Source organism: Scleropages formosus, chromosome 22 (assembly GCF_900964775.1).
Source record: "Scleropages formosus chromosome 22, fSclFor1.1, whole genome shotgun sequence".
NCBI lineage: Eukaryota > Metazoa > Chordata > Actinopteri > Osteoglossiformes > Osteoglossidae > Scleropages > Scleropages formosus.
In genome coordinates this window covers 16,694,722-16,716,538 of record NC_041827.1, presented here as the reverse complement: position 1 = coordinate 16,716,538, position 21,817 = coordinate 16,694,722, and the positions used below count along the sequence as shown (strand labels likewise).

Below are 21,817 nucleotides of genomic sequence, written 5' to 3'. Positions count from 1 at the left end.
TGTCTGTGTGCCATGTTTTTATTCAGGCACTATGAAGAACACCTTTGTTTTACAACTCTATTCAACCATATTATTCAAGATACACTTTTTTTTAGATAATTTATATGTTGAGCTCCTAATCCCAATAGCAATTTATGCCATATAACTACAGTACTTTTCGTAGATGGAAGGAGGAACTCACTCATATAATCAGGCAGTCTCGGGGTCGCCTTGAGGTCCTGAGAGCAGCCTTCGCCGCAGCGAACTCTGGGATCTTTCTTTCCTGCTTGGGCTCTGAGACGTGAAGGATGGGTATGTTCCTTTTTTTTAATAAATCATTCGTAATTCGACTTCGTTCTTAGTTTGCTAGATGTTTATACTATGTGTAAATGCACCATGATAATATTTTAGCGCTTAAAGTCGGAATGGATGTTCGAAACACGTTTGAAATTAGGCGTTTTTTTTTGACCGTCGAGGTCGACCATGCCGTGCCGCGTCGTGACGCCCGACGAGCGGCCTGTCCACCTCATCCTGCCATTTTACCACACGGTCCCGTGTATTTTCACATGCGAGGAGTCCCTGGATCCTTTTAATATTAGTAAAAATGTATTTCATGGGTTCTTGACATTAAGACGTAATACTGGATCTTTTGTAGGAGTAACTTGCAGTTTCTCGGGCGGGGTTAATCCTTGATGTTGATGCCATCAGTGATAGTCTCTGTAAAACAAAATGAAACCTCATTCATTCACAGTATAATAATCATAATACTCTTCAAATTTCTGTGTTTTCTTTAAGACACAGATGTATTGAAACGCAGTCTGTCTTCAGTCTAGGGGAGAGAGACAGCGTGTTAAGTTAGTCGCAACATGATGATCATGCGTTCATTTTTCATTTGTAATATTTAATAGTGAGTTCAATTAAGCAGTTTTCTCCAAGGTGATGTATCATGTTGATATGAACTTGTCATACGAATAAGGCTTGGTATTATAGAATAACTGTTAGGTTTTATATAGTGCAACAGTAATGCCCTGCTGGATATGGACCTGGTAAACTTGTGGTGTCAAGTCTGGTCCTTTGTCAACATGATGTCCTCATTGGTCCACATGTGAAATCCCTCCAGTGTGTCTTGTAGAACATTAAATTACAGTTGTGAGATTTAATGAAAGCTGTGACTGTTGTCCATTGTAAATTGCAGTGGGTGATTCGTGTTTGGAAAATCAGTTCACTTGTATTCTCCTAACTTGGTATAGTGATAAGTTATGCAGGTTTTGATACTTAGTTTGTTTTTAATTTCATTTTTTTGGAAATTAAAATCTGGACTTTAACGAAGCATGAGATCACACGGTCTGGCAGTCGGACACTATTTTGTGTCTGAAGTTATACAGCAGCCGTCAGTACTGTCGCCATATTACTTGGATATCGGTTTCTTTAACACCTGACTTCTTTACCTGCAGGCAAGTGTCGCGGTCTGCGTACAGCCAGGAAACTGCGTGATCACCGTCGTGAGCAGAAATGGCATGACAAGCAGTACAAGAAGGCTCACCTGGGCACTGCCCTGAAGGCCAACCCCTTCGGAGGAGCTTCCCATGCCAAGGGAATCGTTCTTGAGAAAGTGTAATATGCCCTGTTCCTCCGTCTCATTGCTGGCACCTTTATACGACAATGCAATTGAACTTAGGCAGATTTCTCAGAAATTTGTTAGAAACGTGTTGAAGTCGAGCAGCGTACTGCCTCATACTGCTTATATCGGCAGGTAGTCGCTTCTTAAGTGTTTCCATGTTTGGAGGAAATTTCTCTGGCTCTGTGAAATGTGATTTCTAATATGTTTACAGGAGTCAGTCATGAGTCACTTTTAACAGTTTTTTTCTCATGAATATGAACATGAGTTTTTCATATGGTAACAATGTATATGTTTCAGTATAAAGACAATACCAGAGTTTTACTGTATTTTAAGCAACATGATTTTGTTTTTCTGTGTCAGTCCTGTTTATTTTGGGTTCTGAAGTGGCAGTTACTTGTTCATGTAGTTTTGTCCTGTCATCATGTGCCTTTTACTGTTTAATGAACAGGCTTGTATGATTGGCCAGAATTAAGTCTGGAAGTAAAATGGGTGCTCCGGGTAAAACACTGCTTATGCGTAATTCATGTGGGAAAAAAATTTTTAAAAAATGGACTGATTTGAACTCAAAGGATCTTTTAATATGAATGTAAGTTATGTACTACATACCCAAGTTTTTTCTCTGGTCTCTGTTCTTTATAGGGGTGTTGAGGCTAAACAGCCCAATTCTGCCATCAGAAAATGTGTCAGGGTCCAACTCATCAAGAACGGCAAGAAGATCACCGCTTTTGTTCCTAATGACGGCTGTCTGAACTTTATTGAGGTCAGTGTGTTACTCAGATATTTTAAAAAAGTTTTAAACTTGGAAGGGTTTTTTCACTCATACTATGATGTTGTCACTCTTGATGCTTAGACTGTATCAATACACTGTTCAGTGGTGCACTGCAAATTTTAAAGATTATCCGGGCAAATATTGTATTTTTCTGAGTTATACATCAGTTTTGAGAAGAGCGTCTGCTAAATGAATATCTGCTCACAGTGCCATGCATATTGGTGCTAAAGTGCATCTGCTTGTCTCTTCACAGGAGAACGATGAAGTTCTGGTGGCAGGGTTCGGTCGTAAGGGCCATGCCGTGGGTGACATTCCAGGTGTCCGTTTCAAGGTGGTCAAAGTGGCCAACGTCTCCCTCTTGGCTCTTTACAAAGGCAAGAAGGAGAGACCCAGATCATAAGATTGATGCCCCTGGAATTCAATAAAGTGTTTTCAGTTCACTTTACTTGTTTGTGTGTGTTTATTTTTTACATGAAACTCCTTCCCAATGAATTAGTTTTTCTCTTTTGTGGGTGTTTTGTAACGTAGGTTTTCTTAGAAGCCCTAGGTTTACTAAACTTAATCATGCTTGCATGTTCATGTCTGAAGTGTCTCGCTTCGATCTGGAGGTGTGAATCTGAGCTGGGCTGCCCAATTATGGGCTCTTTTACATTGATTAAAGGTTTGTGTAAAGTGCCATTGCCTGGTTTTTATGGTACAGAAATGAGCTGTTGTGCAGAAGGTGCTTTAGTATTAAGTGGGTGGCATGGTGGTGCAGCGAGTAGTGCTGTTGTCTCACAGCACCTGGACGGTGTGAGTGGATGTGGGTTCAATCCCAGGACAGCCTCTGTTCTCCCCGTGTTTCCTCCTGCAATCCAAAGATGTGTTTCAGGTGAACTGGTGACTCAATTGCCTGTAGTGTGTATGGCTGGAATGACAGCGCACGTAGTGTATTTCGCACTGTAAGTCTCCTGTGGTGAAAACGTGTTAGCTGGAAGTCCCTTTGCAGAAGAGTGTCTGCTAAATGAACAAATATTGTATTAGGTAAGAATCAGGCAGGGTAGGGTGTGGCTGGAGCCCATCTTTCAGAAGAGCAGGTTGGACAGCTGTTGTGTGATGGTTTCTTATTCAGTGAAGTGGCTGGTTATTTACAGATTTTCATGAGTGGTTACATGTGTCGCTCGGTGCTCATTTCACATTTTCAAAACGGCGTAACATCGGTCTATGCGGAATAAACCGTGGATCATTCTTCTCGATTCGTGGACTGTTAAAGCTCTACCGTTTTTAAAACTGTTCAATTTAAGTTCACAACCAAGCTAAACAAAACTGAATGAGACGGCAAAATACTAAATACCTACAGTAATACAATACTGAAATATAGTCAAAATCTGAACAAAAGGAAAAAAATGGACCATCTACAGCTGGATCGCAGTATAGCTGAAGACCTACCCAAGTGTTTAGTTTTCAGTTTCCTGAGGAAGAGGAGTACGTAAGAGTGGTGGAGGGAAACGGAGCGGAAGACCAAGAGCTGCAGTCACCGATGAGATCTCGGTGACTGTAACTGATGGTCTTGTATATAATTACTGTAAAGTACATCGCTATTGCCTTATTTCTGTTTTGGAATTGAGTCACTTTTCATTTTTTCGTTTGGGTTTTTACACTGGATGTACTGCGGTGGTACACTACGGTGGAGCAGTACATGTGTAAGCCAGTTTTGTGATGTTTTTGCATTTGAGTTCTGAAAAAGTAAACATGATATTGAAATATGATGCAAATGTGTAATAAAAACTTAGGGATTGTGATTTGAAATCATCAATATTCAGATAAAGTTTTATGCAGCTACTCATGTGATGAACATTGGTTCGTACGGTGGAAAACAAATCGGGCATCTGCATCTAAGTGTCTCTTCTTGCTAATGTAATGAACACATTGTATTTTCTATGAGATGGACGTCGCTTTGGAGAAAAGCGTCTGCTAAATGAACGCGCGTAAATGGGAAAGATGCTCGTCATCGAACGTGACGCGCGGTAGAGGCGGCTCGCCGATCCTAGCAGCTTCTCCCAACCCCACGGCCCTTCGGAATGCGCGTGTCCGCAGCCGTCTTTGTTCCGGGAACATCAACCCGCCCTGTGTGCAGCGTGCATGTGTGTGTGCGAAAGGCGCACATGTCCCTCCTGCGTTTTAGCAATGGCCATAAAAGCATTTTGTCTTCCTGTTTAGTTCTTCTATGCTTTTTATATAACCAAATAAGTGCTGAAAATTTGAGAGGCATCACATTTTTAAAAAGTCAAATGCCCAAAAATTTTCAGGGTTACCATGTAGCTACAGACAATCTGATGATGATGACAATAATAATAGTAGTAGTAATAATAATAATAATAATAATACATTCAGAGATTACAAATAGTAGAAAAAAGTTTGTGTAACAGACACATAATATATTAATCAGATTCAGGTCTTCTGCTCTCCGTTAGTTCATTAGTACGGACGTGGCCTCGAGGGTTGTTTTATGACGCCATCCAGCAATGACCTTTCATGACCTTTGATTTGTCCAGAGCTTTTGAAGAACTCTCCGGAAACAGATGACACTCATTTTGCGCTGCAAGCGGAACTCGCGCACACAAGGATGAGGTACTGGGTAAACATGGTGACATAGCAGATGGAGCCTGGGGGGTGCGACAGAACATGAGTTTGATCCCCCCTCAGTCTGCGTGGGGTCTGCATGTTCTCCCATGTTTGTGTGAGTTTCCTCCAGGTGCTCTGGTTTCCTCCCACAGTCCAAAAACATGTATGTGGTGTCATTATAGTGGCAGCCTTATGCGAATTTCCCCATTAGAATTAGTAAAAAATTGTTGCCGTTGAAGCATTTTCCAAATGGATATGACGAACACATGCAAATTCAATTCGCCTTTATTGTCATTATACGGGGGTGCGGTGGAACAGTGGGTTTTGACCAGGGCCTGCTCTCCGCTGGGTCTGGGGTTCGAGTTCAGCTTGGGGTGCCCTCCGATGGACTGCTGTCCCATCCTGGGCGTGTCCCCCCCTCCTCCAGCCTTGTGCCCTCTGTTGTTGGGTTAGGCTCCAGTTCACCATGACCCTGCTTGGGATGTGTGTGTGTGATTATACAAGTATAATGAAATTCAACTGTATTCCTGAAGCTCTGGGGTCACCATTAGTATTAAAATTTTGTTGACTTTTGAATATGTTACCCAAAAGCAAGAACAACTTGCCCTTTTGTACAGGGATGTTTTACCGGAGTACTTCAGGTTAAGTACCTTCCTCAGCAGTACATGTGACGCTGTCCCTTCTGCATCCCAAAACATCTCCAATGTCCCTGCTTCTCCGTAAACATAAATCAAAGCAATATATGAAGCATGTGTATGACGTGTGATGTAAATGTAATCAGGACTGGCGCTAGAGGGGCTGGGGTGGATCCCCCTTCCAGATTAGATTATACTCTTTCATAATCTGGCCAGATAAAGGCGCGCCAACCCATTACGTTTCGCTGTCGTCCGGTCAAAGCCGAATATAATTTGAATTTTCACTTTTGAAAATGACTGCCGGCGTCTCACGGCTCTTGGGCTATGGGTTTGAATCCAGCATCGCGCGCGCTCGTACAGTCCTAGGATGTGTTTCAGTTAAATTGTGGCTGGCTGTAGCCTGCCTCCCACCCTGTGTTTCTCAAATAAGCTTTAGACTAAAGTGATCCTGAATTGGACTTTTTATTCTTGATAAGGGCTGGATGTGTAAAATATTAATGCGGTCGCTTGATTACTCGTGTTATTTTGTGGCCGCAGTTTTCAGTACGCTATGCTGGATGTTACAGTGCATTTTAAGGGGCTGTGCATATTCATGCAGAAAATACGCATCAGAACAGGTATGATACATAAGAACGGGTATGTCCTGTATCATTACGGCTTCTGCAGGAACGTTCTAGAAATTCCTTGAATTCGTGGACTTGATGATACCTTGCAAAGGCTTGGAAAGGCAAGTACAACATACATGGATTACATGAAGACCTCACCTTGGTTAATACAGGTTCCCTTCATCTCCATCGCCTGCTTCAAAAGCCGCTATGTTCTATGTTTTGCTGTTGCCTTGGCTCCCGATGTGAAAATCCTTGTCCTCGTTTCACCGCTCTGCCGTCCCCGGCGAGCCACTCCGGTGTTATTTACAAGGTAGCCAAATGCCCTGTAGGAACGCAGGCCAAAACAGCAAAACCATGGTAATTTTAGTACCACAAGGAGTTTGACATTCGACTTGTACGGTATTTTGCTTCTGAACTTGTTTCACCTTACAATCCCAAACACTCAGATGAGAAATCTGGCTTCGCACTAGTTTTACCTCGCTCTACCTTCGACCCCGTTACACTTTTAATTATACCAGGTTATATAAGGTATGTTTACAAGTGTTCTGGGCAGCGTTGATTGCTAGGGCGACAATACTATTTGAGGTACCCTAGAGAATAAATGTCCCGTAACATTTTTATCATCATTTGGTGCCTCATTATTTGACATGAAGGCACATTTGAACTTGACAACCTGTAGAGAACGATATACGGGTCAAAATTCCTATTCCTGTTGTTCCTTGTCCAAAAAAAAACTCGCTTTTTTGTTTGACTGGACAGCATGACAGTGTTTAGAACTGAAGCCAATTTATCCATGTCTGTGTGGCAGCTGTCAATGTTGTCAGTCAGAGACAAATCTGCAGCTTGACATTTGGTTCTCCTTGCCTGGGACACGTCGCCGCCGACCGTCATCTTGACGCGCTTCCGGAATCCGTTGTTGCCTTCCCCCAGCTTCCCGATGAAGAAAGAGGACTCTGTTGAAAATTCACCCGAAGGCACGTAGAAGATCGCTTCCCTGCATTTCTGGGTCCTCGGTACAAATCGCCAGAGCTCTCCGCCACGTTCAGCATCCTCCGTGACCCATACCAACCATCGCTCAAGGTGTTCATCGCTCAAGTCGTGTTCAAGAAAGAGCCGGTGCTCATTAAGATGAACTAAGGTGACCTAAACACTAATCCTATGTCAGTTTTGCATTTAGCAGACACTTTTCTCCAAAGCAACGTATGTCCCATAGAAAATACAGTTTGTGCATTACATTAGGGGAAAGAGACATAGTTTCAGATGTGTGATTCTTAAGTACAGTTTGTTTCCTTCATCATGTGTGCCAATGCTCATCCTACAAGTAGCTGCATAAAACTTTACCAGAATATCAACAATTCCTAATCACCTTCCTAGTATTTTTTTTTTGAGATACACATTTAAAAAAAACTACTAGGTTTTGTAATAACTTACAATTATTTGCCCACTCATACAGCTGGGTAATTTTGCTGGAGATATTTAGGGTAAGGACCTTGCTCAAGGGTACTACAGCTGGAATTGAAACCTGCAACCTTTGCAGCCAAAGGCTGCAGCTGTAATCACTGCACTAAAAGCTGTTTCCAAAGCCCCTTATGATTTAATATTATGGGGGCTTATCTAACTAACAGATTCATCAAAATGAGCCAGATATTGTATACTTGCTTATCCTTTTTTTATATCCCATCTTGGTTTGCTTAGTTGGCTTAATGGATTACCACCACTTCGGGAAAAAATATTCACAATGGACAAACTAAATAAAAAACAAAACAAAAAAAGGATTTAAAGGAAACGAGGCTGAGAGACAAACAGAGATTGAGAAAAACAGTAGATTCAGGGACACACTGATCAGGAGGTACTCGGGAGTGGGGATTAGAAGGCTACGCTCTCAGGACCGATAAATAGAAGGCTGGGGAAAAAAAAAAAAAAAAAAAAACTGGTGACCTTGCCTCTGTTCATTGTTACTTTTATACCTGTTGGTTATTGATTGTTACATTAGAAACTGGTGTGAGGTTTTGGGTTGTTGTGACGCCTCCTGTGGTCGTCGGGGGTATTACTTCTATGGGTCGTGACATGTAGATGTGATGAAAAGTCTGAACCTTGTTGCCTGGTGGGTGTTCAGTGCTCTCCAGCATGTCCCTGAACCTTCTGCAGAACCTCCCTGAACCTGATCCATCCATCCGTTGGATCCATAAGGTAAATTTTCCCACAGTTAATAACCGCTCCATTCTGATAGCAGGTTTCTCCACGGGCAAATAATCATGGACTTTTTGTGCTGATGTACTGCCCGTTTAGGCACGACGGCTCAGTTATTTTAGGACATAACAGAATCCTCATTCAAAAAACACAAACCCTGCATTAAAATAAAGTCTGGGGATTTCTAGGGATAATGAGAGAAATAAGATGTGTAACACAGAGGTGACTTAGAGGATCATGGAGATGCCCTGGTTTGAGTCAAAGGATTATTTAATAATCCAAAATAACATGTGGATTTAATTTTTTTTTGTGCGCTTGGAAGTACTGCAAAATCCTTTGTGATGGGCCCGGCGGATGTTTTGTACCGACACCAAAGCGGAAAGACAAAAAAATTGCTTTAAAGTGCTGAAGTAATAAGCAAAAATAAAACATCACCCAAATGAAAATTAGAAAAATGTAAAATAAGTGACTGATATTGTGTGGAGTCTGCATGTTCTTCCTATGTCTGCCTGGGTTTCCTCCGGGTGCTCTGGTTTCCTCCCACACTCCAAAGACATGCTGTTCAGGTTCCCCCATAGTGTGTGTGAGTGACAGAGAGAGTGTGTTCCACTGATGTATGGATGAGTGACCCAGTGTAAGTAGTGTATCCAGCAGGGTAAGTCACCATGGTGAATAAGGTGTGTGGGTTGATAACACTACATAGAGTTCACTGGAAGTCGCTTTGGAGAAAAGTGTCTGCTAAATAAATAAATGTAAATGTAAATATTGTAAAGCTGAATTTTTTAATTCCAAAAAAATGCCCTTCCACCTCTCCTTGGATTCAAAGTGACCCCACAGAGTGATGTCCCTTTCCATCCCGAATGCAAATTCAGCCCAGATTGTGTGACACACACCCCGTCAGGGCATGACCACCGCTGTTACAGGCTAACCTGGAGATTTTATTTTCAGAGCCTTTTTTTTAGCTGAAGTTTGGGGATCGACATGGACTGAAGCAACAAGGATGACTTCCTCTGCAAGGAATACAGCATCCCATCTTAAAATAGTACACCGCCGCGAACCCATGGGTAAACAATCAACAGATTGCCATGGTGCACGTCTTCAGCGCCTTTATTGCTGCTGAAACGGTGTGAGATTTCCTGCAGAGATGTATGGACGTTCTGCCGCGCCACAAGGACATGAGAAATGAACGAGGGTTCTGGAACGGTAAAAACCAATTCCCTGTCCGGTTACACCCAGATCCTAAAGGTTTTGATGGTTTCAATTACCCTCCCACTTTTGGCACAAACAGGGCAACCTCAATTACTCAAACCAGCCTCCCTTTTGGCAGTTAATGCCAGGCTTTGGGCATTCAGGAGGTGGATGTTCTAATATGCGATCACATGGCCAAAGACAGCGAGGGCCCATGTAAGTTCCGTAGATGAGAGGCGGGAGACCACTGTGCTCGTGTCTGTCCTCAAAGGAGACCCTCTTATGCCGATGTCGTGTCAGGAAGCAGGGTGTCCTAGGGCAGAGGAGAATTCCCGCAGGTTTGTTCGGACGTCACGGAGGAACAGGTGGACGCAGGCGGGGGGTTGAGGAGGAACACCACACGATGTTGCAACACCAGTGACCTCTCCTGTCAAAACCCAGATGAGCAAGGAGAACTGGTCCGAGCTCCAAGGGCGACACTCTCCTCCAAGGAATGGAGAAAATACCGTAGGGTCGGCTGCAGTCTTCTCTTCCATTGCTACGTTTACCTCCTTGCTGAGTCCAGCAGGAGAGCTCCAGTGAGTATATGTGGGGGTACATTTTGATACCATGATGAAAATGTGAGGAGGAGAGTGAAGTTCAATTTTTAAAGGGTTTTTAATTATTGATTTGTATGGGTAGTATTTATTCCTATTCTTACCTAGGCAATTTTAAAAGAGTATCGCTAAACGTCAGGGGAAGTCCTACTGGAGCGTTGGTAACGTTCACTTCACAGGTGTGGGCAAGGACTACAGGGACTGGTTTTATGAGTGTTTTAATATACGGTTGGATTTTAAGCCATTTTATCCGTCGGCCTCACATTGGTGGGAGACCATTAAGGCTAAAGTGGCGGCTATTACTAAGCGGTAAGGCGCCTGGCGTAAAGCCAAGTCGCTCGGGGCAATTCGAAAAAATGAGAGGAAGCTTCATGTCAACCCCAGCAATGGGAAAGGTCCTGATGGGGAGAGCACCTCAGAGCTAAAGGCCAAATTAAAACGAGTGCATGAGCAACAAACCTGCGCCCTCCTTGTAGGTGTCAGAGTTTGAATTAGAGGATGATGGAAGATGTACAGAGGGGATGCGGTGGCGCGGCGGGTTTGACCGGGTCCTGCTCTCTGGTGGATCTGGGATTTGAGTCCCGATTGGGGTGCCCTGTGATGGACTGGCATCCTGTCCTGGGTGCGTCCCCTCCTCCTCCAGCCTTGTGCCCTGTGTTGCCAGGTTAGGCTCTGGTTCGCCACGACCCCGCTTGGGACAAGCGGTTTCTGTGTGTGTATGGGAGATATACTTGCTTCTTCTTTAGTAAGGTGCTAGTGTCTTACCAGGAGAGAAACTTTACCTCTCTGAGAAGCCAACAGGGTGACACCTTTATGAAGATACCCAACATGCTGGAGGTTCAATAGGGTTTTTGCAGGAACCTTTATAAGGTGAGAGAAACACACCTAAGCGAGAGGGCTGGTTAGAGGCAATCATCACAGCAGAGGAGCTGTCCGAAGTACTCGGTGACACAACCCGTCGGAAAGTTCCAAGCGAGGGAGGTCTGCTGGTGGAGTTTTAACTCCACCTTTTTGGAGGAACTGATAGCCAACCCATCCCAGGAGGCGGTGCAAGGGCAGGAAAAATTGCCCAGTAGGCAGATGATATCTCTCTTTTTTGGGTCCCCCAACCGTTCACTTGCCCAAACCTTGAGCTTGACATGATTTGCTGGGGTTACCGAGCAGCAAAGAAAAGCGGAAGGGCATCTTTGAGATGTAGCTCCAGAGCCACTTGTATGTTAATAAACTATATTAAATACATATAACATTTTACCTCTCCCCCCATTTATTCATTCATTCAATGGTTTATTTATTCTGTGTAGTGTAGTTATGTATTGTCTGTAATGTACCTGTGCCTGTTTTTTCTTATAATTTTAATATTTTAGTATAGGACCACAGGGTTTTGTACAAAACTGGTTTATTATCGACCAAAAACAAACCTAGCAAAAGAGCACCCCTTTCAGGCAAGCAGCAAAAGCACAAAACCATACTCTACGCCTCAGCCCAAAATTCTTGCCAAACTGCCTGCTCCTCCAGTTCCTCAGGCCAGCTGCCTTTGTAATTCTTCTACTGGCCCTTAAGTGTCTGCAGTTTTACCAGGGCATGGGCAGGTCCTTGAAGGCTGTCCATCATACAGATTGTTCCTTCTAGTTAGACATTGCTGGTTTTTTGGTTTGACAACTACCAGTAAGCCATTTATGTAGAAGGTTTCCCCCTTTCTCGTTTTCCTCAGGTGCCCTCCGCTTGGTGGTAGCTCCTGGCTTCTTCTCCTTCCCTGGTGATGAACTCTGTAGCCAGCTCATCATCACCTTACTGCTAGCAGAAGGCTGCACCTTTAGAGAGAGCAAGGCATGAGCGATTGAGATGTCAGTGTGTGTTAACTACAAATCTTTTAACCTTAAAACAATATTTGTGCCACATAATGTTGTCAGTGCCATGGACTGAATCACATAGGTGCTTGAGATTCAAAAAATAAAACCATAGTCCTATGAGGAACACATGACTGTTAGTAATACAATAATCTTAGTACACAGTGTTACAGATTTTTCAAGGTGTCTCATAGAAATTAAATAACAGATCCAAAACAGGTACAAACCCTAGCAGTTTAGCATTTGTATTCAGCACTTGTCCTATTCCCACTGCATTCACCAACCTTGCGTTCTGATCACATTCAGAAATGACAGGAAAAACTAGTGACATGCTGGTAACAAACTTTATATTTATCAGTTTTACATGAATTGTTGGAGTACAGTACAGGCATCCCTTGATTTACATAATTAACCCATTCCTGAAAACTGTTCAAATAAGCTTTTGGTATCCGAAATGTTGGTATTTCCTATTATTTTAAATGTAATAAATAATAATGCATTCCCAGCCAATCCAAAAACCTAAAATCAACTGCCCCAAAAATCACTAGAACACTGTAAAATACATACATAACTATCAACCCATGATTTTATGATGCATAATACATTTACTGCTCCAAGGTAATTCCCACTTTGTTTTTTTTATTGACTGGTTCTCTGCAAGATGACCAATAAACCAAGCAGCAATCCACTGAACACGTTGTGATTATTGTGGACAACTTTCTAAAACTGTGCACTGCTGCTAAAGTCATCATACATACCTGGAAAAACCATAAACTAAACTTTTCCTAGTAATTGTTCTGTTGTCTCCGCCAACTACAGAAAATTACTGCACTCCCGCTTCACCTGGACCATGTGTGAATTTCAACTTGTTTTGGACACGCTTTAGACAAATTTCATTATACTGATTTTTTATTCCGTAAATTAAAGATTGAAGAAGACAGTTTGTAAATCAAGAGATACTTGTACTGAGAGGCAATGTAACAATTTGGGAATATCATTTGATGACATTTACATTTATTCAATTAGCATTTCTAGGTACTATACGTGGAAAAGGTGAAAGCTTCCCTTATTGGCTGTACTATACCTTCTTGCTGCCAAGCTCCAAGGGCTGTAAACACTCGGCAGAGTTGTTGCGCGAGTTGTTGACAAATGACGAGACAGGGTGAAAGGTCAGTATGTCTTTAGGCTGCAGCAATTTAAGGGCATCCTGTGAACGGACTTCACCATAATCTAACCACTGCCTCACCTCTTCTTCTCCATCCAGCACTGCTGGCATCCTGAAATATGAAATATAGTTTTTCCACTGCACAAACATCACCCGCACACATAAATACACAGAAGCAAACATGTATTCATACACAGTCTAAATTTGCATACCAAATAGTAGCTGGTAGCATAGTGGCTAAAACTTCTTCCTTTTGAAGCAAAGGTTGCAGGTTTGAATCCCACCTCTAACCGTAGTACTCGTGAGCAACGTACTTACCCTATATTGCACCAATAAAATGACTCAGCTGTATAAATAGGTAAATAATTGTAGGAGGCTTAACATTGTAAACCGCTTTGGAGAAAAACATCAGCTAAATGAATAAATGTAAATAACATATTACAATGCAGAATCCAAACAACTTTGTAAATGCCTGCACAGTAAATGAATGAATTTTAAGTGTACAAATTACCGTACCGATCGTGGATACTCTGCAGCCCTGAAGATGCAGAGACAGTAATGATAGTGTAAGTATACAGTGTTTCTCCGCCAGCAGGTGGAGTCCAGCCATCAAACAGACCTGCTATGGTTAGGAGTCGCCAACCCTTCCATTCACTTTTGTCTTTCTGCACAGCGATAAAAACACAAAAGTAGCCAGAAATATTAACAGTTCACTTTTACCTAGTTGATATCAGTCAAGTTCTATAGGCACATCAGGTGTGCTCACCTCCAGTTGTTCTGGTAGGGGTTTCTCAAAAAACGGACTCTTTACATCAACGGAATGCCAATCCGCAGCTCCCTCAGTCTTACTCTGAGGGAAGTAGATGAAAAATGGCTGCTTTTCCTTCTCTGACCTCTTCCACTCATAGAAGCCATCAGCCAGGACAACACAGCGCTGGCCTTTCAACAAAGGGTCCTGAGGAGCACACATCATATAAACATAGATGCAAATTTCTATGCAGGTGCTGCACACTGAATTCATGTAGTAAAGACTTGAAAAACTGACTAAATGTAAAAGCACACCAACAAACATGACATTACATCTCAAACAAAGAAAAGAACCTTGTACGACTTCTTCTCCAGAAGGCTTTCGCTACGGCAGTTACTGGTGCTGTACTGCATTTTGTTTGGGTTACTTTCCCGGAACCAAGCTGGAACAAGGCCCCACCGCATAGTTGCAAGGACACACTCATCCACTGGAGCATCCTATGTGGAACAGCAGTGAATGGTCACTCACCAATTTGCGAATGACGCCTTAGGAAACCCCTGTCATTACTAATGCGAACTGCTACTGTAGGCAGCTACTCATATAATGTGTATTGTTCATATGGTGGAATGTAACAAATTAAAATGCTCTGAATCACCCTTCTGGATCTACATTTACTCATTTAGCTGATGGTTTTCTCAGTTGGGTAATTTTACTGGAGCAATTTTAGGGTGGCATGAGTAGTGCTGCTGTCTCATAACACTTGGGTGGTGTGAGAGGATGTGGGTTCGATCCCTGCTCGGTCTGTGTGGAGTTTGCATGTTCTCCCCGTGTCTGCGTGGGTTTCCTCCAGCAGTCCAAAGACATGCTGTTGAGGTTCCCCCATAGTGCATGAGTGTGTTTCACTTATGCATGGATGAGTAACCCCTTGTAAGTATTGCATCTAGCAGTGTAGTCACCTTGGTGAATAAAGTGTGTGGGCTAGTAACACTACGTAGTATCCGTTGTAAGTCGCTTTGGACAAAAGCGTCCGCTAAGTGAATAAATGTAAAGTAGGGTAAGTACCTTGCTCAAGGGTACTACAGCCAAGAGGTGGGGATCAAACCTGCACAGGCAACATCTCTAACCACTACAGTAACAGCTGGATCTAAGTCTCTTTCTGTTGATGTGATGCACTCATTGTTTTTTTTCTGTGAGATGTACATCACTTTGGAAAAAAGTGTCTGCAAAATGAATAAATGTAAACGTAAACCCAGGGTGATGACCTCCACCGTACACCATTAGGTCACCTTCCTGCTGCGTAAAATAAATAGAGCGTATTGTCCGAGCGTCTCAGATCCCTGCTCACCTTGTTGAAATGTCTCAGGGACAGCAGGACCGGACTGAAGGACTGCGGGCTTTTGTTGTAAGAGGGTCTGTACTTGTCCGAGTCGCCCTCTCTCCACCGAGGTCTACGGTACTGTCCGGCGCGGTTGCGATATCGGGAGGCCTTACTGACCTCATGGGGGGCCAGGGTGCAAGCAGTCCGCCCACACATGATGATGCTGACGGTCCCAAAGATGTGCCGACAAGGACCCTGAAGTGAATGATACGCCAAAGAGAAAAATGAAACTGCTTGATGATGAAGAAACACAGCACAGCACCGTGCTGAACGCCGCCAAAATTACCATATATAATAACGGTCGATTGAAGTGTTTTGCATGTAAACAGGATGTGGATATGAGTGTTGTGAGAGAAAGTGCAAAAGTGATCTGTGCTCAAGTAACCATATTTGGGGGGGGGGGGGGATTATGTTTTAAGTCGTTAAATTTTTGGTCAAGAACACTTTATGAAGTGGAAATAAGCATTTCATCCCACATTGCATTTAATGAAGGTACGGCAGAACTTTGCAGCCCGTGAGCACTTATTTTCAATCGTGTTTCAAAGGTTTGCTGCCAAAGTAGATAGACTATCAGTAACAACTCAACTGTTGTTTTAATTATTTACGGGAGTTTAAAATAACAGTCTTTTCGGTGTAATTTCCACGGCGTCTGTTCGTGCTGTACACACACAGCGCAACAGTGTATTAGCTAACTGAAAATATTTAATTTTAAATAAGTCTTCACGAACGGCACTGACTGTGACTGGAAATCAACACACTGACTGACAGAAAGAAATCGAATCTAGAATAAAATACTAGCAGACGCTACTAGTGTCTGGCTTGTTGTTGACATCCTAGCCTAGCATATTATAAATTTTATAATTGCCACATTTACCTCAAGGCGTTCAGCGATCTTTGCAAGCAACGAATGCGGAGACACGTCCTGACATCTGCCGCGTTCCTTCCGGTCCTTGCAGCGAATACTGACCGGCTCCAGATGTTGATTCGCAAACACGCGTCACATGACTGTTTGCTCTCGCGTGCTGTAATTTTGAATTCCTTCTAGCGGACGTAGAAAGCGTCGAGACGTAACGTACGCCCGTCCCGCATGACTTTGTGCTATAATTTTGAATTGGCATTTAGTGGACTCTGTACGCTTCATGACGTAAGCACGTACCGCCCTGTCACATGGCTATAAAGCTGTCAGTAACGCACCGTCCGGTAACTTGTGGGCCAATCAGAACAGCGTTTCTGGTTTTTCCCTTGAATAACAGTGTCTGGTTTGAATGTACTATACTGAGTACGAATGTAATACGTTTTTAAAACTTGAGATATAGTGACTGTGATAATTACTCCTGCGACACGTCGTTAAATATGAGGGCAAATCCATGATTAGAAATATGCAGAGCGTTCCCAGAGCTGAACTTTTTGTAAATTTACCCGTGTGTCACAAGCCGTAACGTATTCCTCGTGGAGGTGGCAGCAGCGGACATTAATTTGTCCTATACCAGCGCTCAGTCACTGCATTTTCCACTCTCGCTGTGGTGAATGTCGGCGGAGTCGCTGTGAAGCAAGAGTTGAGTGGCGGAAACGCGCGGCAGCAGTGCACGCGCTCGCTCGCCATCTTTGGCGGGGCAGGCGGCGCGCTCGCGCCACGGCATTTCCCTGTTTTTTTTTTTTTATTCGGCCCGTACTGTACAGAGATGGTAAGCCGGTTTCTTTGTCTCCCCCTCCCTCTTTTCTGTTATACAAAACTCGACACCCGTTCCGACGAAGCCGCTCCGTGCATCTTTAGGACTGATGTTGAAATGAGTGTGAACTCGCTGCGGTGTCTTATATTATCATGAGTTTGCGAGCAAAGACGCATTCATGTTTGTATCCGTTCATTGTAGCAGTTCTCCCTTTGAAGTCTCGCGTGAAAAGAGTTCAGGGACTGAGGGAGGGAGACGTAAATACACTGATTGGACGGGAAAGGGAGTGAGTGAGACAAGAAGTGTCCGCATGGCCCGTGTTTTGGAAGAAGTGCAGGGAGACGGTTTCACTGCTCCGAGGGCGACCTGTTGAAACAGTGTCCCATCATCATGGCAGGAAAAATGACAGCTAGCTAAAATTTGTTTGGACGGCAGTCCAACAGATTTGGATCGCCTAATAAGTTCCCAAACCCTGGATTATAAAAATTTTTTTGGTGCCGTCTGTCTTTACCTCTCTATCCTTACCCTAACCATCTGTTGGAATTGGTGTCTTTGCTCTGTAGATCATCGCCCAACCAGTTCCATCTGGACATGGTGGTGGTGGTTTTGATGGATTGCTGTTACTGATTGATGTTAATTTTTTATTTTTTCTATTTTATTTTTTAAACTCACTTCTGGTTCATTAGGATGAGTCAAATGACTTCTTCCAGTTGTACTTCTCCTTCAGTCGTTGAAGCTGTTAAGCGCCGAAAACCATTAGTGGTCACCTTGGGCTCCGTTGCACAGCAGGTGACGTGCGCAAGACCCCCGGCAATGCTGTTCTTTCCGGTTTGCTGTGGTTTTTACTGGAGAATAACACGGCGGCAGATCTAAAACCGCATTTGGACGAAAAGGCCGAGGAGCTACAGCTTCTTGGAGTCAGGAAGAGGTCCGAATTGGCTAGTTTGCCACGCGAGTGAAAAGTTTGACTACACCTGGGCAATACCTGCATGGCAGGAACTGGATGCAAGAGTGAGAGCAACCCAACACACAAGTGTCCCAGATCTCTGGAAGCTGCTGCAGAAGAGCTGCGAAGACATGATGGGTTTGAGGCGGGATTGAAGGAGGGGGAAAAAACCACGAAAAAACTAGTTTCCAGCAAGGGTACTCAAACTTTTGAATGGTACTGTATGTGTCCCCAGGAAATCACCTGTTCTGTGTGTTGCCTAATGCGCTGTCCCCTTGTCTGCAGACAGCCACTCTGCGCCCATATCTGAACGCTGTCCGTGCCACCCTGCAGGCTGCCCTATGTCTGGAGAACTTCTCCTCCCAGGTGGTGGAGAGACACAACAAGCCTGAAGTTGAGGTCCGGTAAGTCACCCAATGTTCGTCCCAATGTATCTCGCCTTTTTTGGGGGTTCCGGCGAAGCAGATCCCCACCGCGCATGTCCTCTCACTGGGTTTTGTTAACCACAGGAGCAGTAAAGAGTTGTTGCTCCAGCCAGTTATCATCAGCCGCAATGAAAAGGAGAAAGTGCTCGTTGAGGGATCTATCAACTCTGTACGTGTCAGCATTGCTGTCAAACAGGTGAGTCCGGTGAAAATGGTCTTTCTAAGTAACGACACCTGTAGGATTTACTCACTGTGCTTAATATTTATATGGAGTCTACAGTCATCTTGTATTGGCAAGACAGTTGTGAATATAAAAATTAAGCCATGGACTGCAGGGTCATTTTTTTTTCCCCACTGTTAATCTAACTTAAGATTGACTGTGCCTGATGGCAATGATAAAACACAGAAGTATAACCTTTAATGTAGTATTAGCATGGCATAGACAACAGATGAGGTAGTCTTCTGAAACGATCTGTCATCTTAAATCATGTAGAGCTGGGGAAGAGCTGCCCTTGACCTAGAGATTTCTGGTATCTGTTGGAGCTTTAAATTAGATCAAAGAGCATTTTCATCAAAGGGATTGTCAAAAATACCAGCAGTATTCTGAATCCCAGCTTCAAATTTGACTGTAAAGATCGCATGTGTTTAGATGTGACACTTTTTTTTTTTGTTCCTCCAGGCTGATGAGATTGAGAAGATCCTGTGCCACAAGTTCATGCGGTTCATGATGATGAGAGCTGAGAACTTTTTCATCTTGCGAAGGAAACCAGTGGAGGTGATTGGGGGGTGGGTCAACAGTACAGAAAGATGCTGGAAGGGTAGGAAGTGCTGTAGGGTAGAGGTACTCAGTTTCAGTCCTGCAGAAGGAGACTCACCAGAGAAGCTTTAAGAAAATGTTAGTAAAAAGAGTGGGGATTACAATGGATTAATTTTGAAAATCATAGCTTCTGCAACAGGTAGGTATCTTCAGATATTTTAACAATTGCCTGTCTTAATCTAATTAACAAAAGAATCTTTTCCTTCAGAAATAGTTTATTCTGGATGACAGAAAAGCTCTTTCATTGGGGACTCAAGGACCAAGTTTAGAGACCCCTGTATGATGGCTCAGGACTCTTAATAATAAATTAGATACTAAACAAATTTCAGAGAGAATGATTTATGACAAACTGAAACAGCTGAGTAAGTTCTTATGAATGCAGGACATTTTTTAGTGTAATGCAAAGCTGTATGATTCTGGGAGAGGGACAAGGTTTATAATCAGCTTTTGGAAATTTAAATTCTAATTAATGTTGTTCTACCCCTGGATGATTGTTAGAAGACTATAAAGAGCACTTTTAACTCACTGCATGAAGAGACATTCAAATTTAGAGAGGAAATGGTAAGTTTGCTTTTTGAGATGTTTATTTTTCCCCTCATGTGTTTTTTTTGGTCACCAGGGCTACGATATTAGTTTCCTCATCACAAACTTCCACACAGAGCAGATGTACAAGCACAAGCTGGTCGATTTTGTGATCCACTTCATGGAGGAGATTGACAAGGAGATCAGTGAGATGAAACTGGCTGTCAACGCTCGTGCCCGCATTGTCGCTGAAGAGTTTCTCAAGAATGTAAGTTCTTTGCTTCCTATATTTTCTGAATAAACATTTTGTTATATAAGTGTAGTTTGTTCACAGAGGATGGAACTTTAAAGTACAGGAAATTAACAATCTAGGGTAAATTTACACTGCATAATAAAATTGCAAATAGCATATTCCATTGAGTAACTGGAAATGTGCATATGAATGACAGTTGCTAAGGCTTTATCACATGGTCCCAACACAATGTATTAATGCAGGTTTATCTGACATCTCTTTGCATCCATGGATTTTTGATCCTACAGTTCTGAAGAAATACCCCATTTTTCCTGCTAAATGATGTGGCCATCACCATTATTTTCTGGAAGGCTGCAGTGCTGAAGATTCAATGCAAACTCATGAGGAACATATGACAGCCAGTTAACAAAGAAATACAGGTGGAGGAAACCAATCAGTCATATGAATGCAGTTCTTGTGGCTTCTTTGTATTTCTTATGAATACTGATGTCTGTCCTCAGCCTCATTCTCTGCCTCGGAATGAAATTGAAGGACTGGTCCTTATAGTCAGATCTAATATTTAGGGAAATGGCGAGTAATTTCTTCCAGTATATGCAAAGTGCCCATATGCATAGATGGATTTTTTTTTTGGACCACTGTGACTGTACTTACTGATATTTTTGACACAAACCTCAACCTGTTCATTCTGAACTGCCCATAGAAGTGTATCTATATATTGATGACACCTTATGAGGGGTGAAGATAAATATTAATGATTAAAAAAAGCCTGTCTGCACTTTTTTTTTTTACCCTCTGGCCATTTATTGCTTTATTACTGACTATAGTGAGGGGTTTTGTATGTATACCCGGTACATGCTGGCAAAACCTAACCGAGTACTTATCTTCAAAGTAACAGCAGTTATGTTTCTTGCGTATGGCTTTCAGGAGTGTAATGGTGAGACTGGCTATGATTTTATTCATGCTGTTTTTTCCATATATAATGGATCACTTCCTGTCTAGGGACTGAAGCGTATGAACTTCATTAATAAAGGGGACTGGATTTAGAGACAGATTTTGACTTTGGTTAATTTGCCAGACAACTACTTGACTTTGTGCATAGCTGTCAAAGTGTGTGTAGTTTATGTTCTGAAGCTAACCAAAACACACATGTCCTCGATATTGCATAATTTTCTTTTAGGTGAAGTTGCTTTTTATTACAGTAAATGACAGAATGGCCTTTTGCAGTGCTGTTTGATGAATTAACAAATTAATTTATTAAATTTGTCATACGTAAATTAGAGCTAGCTGTAGATGCAACCACTATTGTGGATTATTTTTTTCCACGGGATCTCCAGTGCATGCTGGGATACAATACAAGGGCTAGAATTAGGATTTGTCTTATGTGGGATGTTTCTCGGGGACAACTGTTTTAGGGCACTTAACAGAAATACTGTAGGAAATGGCTGGTGTCCTCTACATGCAAATTTTTATTCAAACAGATCCCGAGAGATTGCAGTATTTTACTGACAAGGAAGCCAAAGTTCAGGGTAAAGAGAGCAAACAGTTTAACAACAGGAAGCATGAAGCTGCCTCTTCTCATTGTAGTGCAAAGAAATATAGAAGTAGGGTATGCAAATAACCTGTCAGTCATTCATCTGGTGGAGAAAGGTCTTACTTCTTGTGTGGGGTTAAACTAGTTTATCTAGTGGTGTTTGATTTCAAAGACCTTCACCTGAAACAAGAAATCATAATCGGAGAGAATAACTGGGGCAGAAGGTAGCGTAGTGGTTAGAGCCTACTGCCTTTGGATCCCCACGTCTGCCTGTAATAGCCTTGAGCAAGGTACTTACCCTAAATTGCTCCATTAAAGTTACCTA

At 42.8% G+C, this 21,817-nt stretch overlaps 3 protein-coding genes across 4 annotated transcripts; 2 read left to right on the top strand and 1 right to left on the bottom strand.

Annotated features, from left to right (window-relative positions):
• Positions 1 to 220: 220 nt before the first annotated feature.
• On the top strand, positions 221 to 2,814 carry rps23 (ribosomal protein S23). The gene is made up of 4 exons (XM_018744560.1): positions 221 to 291; positions 1,434 to 1,593; positions 2,240 to 2,360; positions 2,623 to 2,814. The coding sequence occupies exons 1-4, from the start codon at positions 288 to 290 to the stop codon at positions 2,767 to 2,769; spliced, it is 432 nt and encodes a 143-aa protein (XP_018600076.1). The 5' UTR covers positions 221 to 287; the 3' UTR covers positions 2,770 to 2,814.
• An 8,788-nt stretch (positions 2,815 to 11,602) lies between these two features.
• On the bottom strand, positions 11,603 to 16,431 carry hmces (5-hydroxymethylcytosine binding, ES cell specific). Its single transcript, XM_018744565.2, has 7 exons — positions 16,203 to 16,431; positions 15,296 to 15,523; positions 14,304 to 14,447; positions 13,969 to 14,157; positions 13,719 to 13,867; positions 13,122 to 13,314; positions 11,603 to 12,001 (listed from the first exon to the last, which is right to left on the bottom strand). Exons 2-7 carry the CDS (start codon positions 15,482 to 15,484, stop codon positions 11,816 to 11,818), a joined length of 1,050 nt encoding a protein of 349 aa, XP_018600081.1. The 5' UTR covers positions 15,485 to 15,523; positions 16,203 to 16,431; the 3' UTR covers positions 11,603 to 11,815.
• A 109-nt stretch (positions 16,432 to 16,540) lies between these two features.
• Positions 16,541 to 21,780, top strand: LOC108929764 (actin-related protein 2/3 complex subunit 4). 2 transcript variants are annotated; one of them, XM_018744527.2, is made up of 6 exons: positions 16,541 to 17,013; positions 18,230 to 18,348; positions 18,454 to 18,565; positions 19,049 to 19,144; positions 19,806 to 19,976; positions 20,204 to 21,780. In XM_018744527.2, the coding sequence occupies exons 1-6, from the start codon at positions 17,011 to 17,013 to the stop codon at positions 20,252 to 20,254; spliced, it is 552 nt and encodes a 183-aa protein (XP_018600043.1). In that variant the 5' UTR covers positions 16,541 to 17,010; the 3' UTR covers positions 20,255 to 21,780. The 2 variants fall into 2 exon arrangements, with proteins under 2 accessions (XP_018600043.1, XP_018600044.1); XM_018744528.2 differs by having other exon boundaries at positions 16,546 to 17,013; positions 20,249 to 21,780.
• Positions 21,781 to 21,817: the final 37 nt, after the last annotated feature.

Excerpts from the sequence above, each read along its gene's own strand:
- LOC108929764 (XM_018744527.2), top strand. Across the intron at positions 18,566-19,048 it reads TCAGCATTGCTGTCAAACAG|GCTGATGAGATTGAGAAGAT; the intron begins GTGAGTCCGGTG and ends TTGTTCCTCCAG. Across the intron at positions 19,977-20,203 it reads CTGAAGAGTTTCTCAAGAAT|GTTTATCTGACATCTCTTTG; the intron begins GTAAGTTCTTTG and ends GTATTAATGCAG.
- hmces (XM_018744565.2), bottom strand. The coding sequence starts at position 15,484 with ATGTGTGGGCGGACTGCTTGCACCCTGGCCCCCCATGAGGTCAGTAAG. Across the intron at positions 14,448-15,295 it reads CCCTGAGACATTTCAACAAG|GATGCTCCAGTGGATGAGTG; the intron begins GTGAGCAGGGAT and ends TGTTCCACATAG. Across the intron at positions 13,315-13,718 it reads CTGCAGAGTATCCACGATCG|GATGCCAGCAGTGCTGGATG; the intron begins GTACGGTAATTT and ends TTCATATTTCAG.
- rps23 (XM_018744560.1), top strand. Across the intron at positions 1,594-2,239 it reads GGAATCGTTCTTGAGAAAGT|GGGTGTTGAGGCTAAACAGC; the intron begins GTAATATGCCCT and ends TGTTCTTTATAG. Across the intron at positions 2,361-2,622 it reads GCTGTCTGAACTTTATTGAG|GAGAACGATGAAGTTCTGGT; the intron begins GTCAGTGTGTTA and ends GTCTCTTCACAG.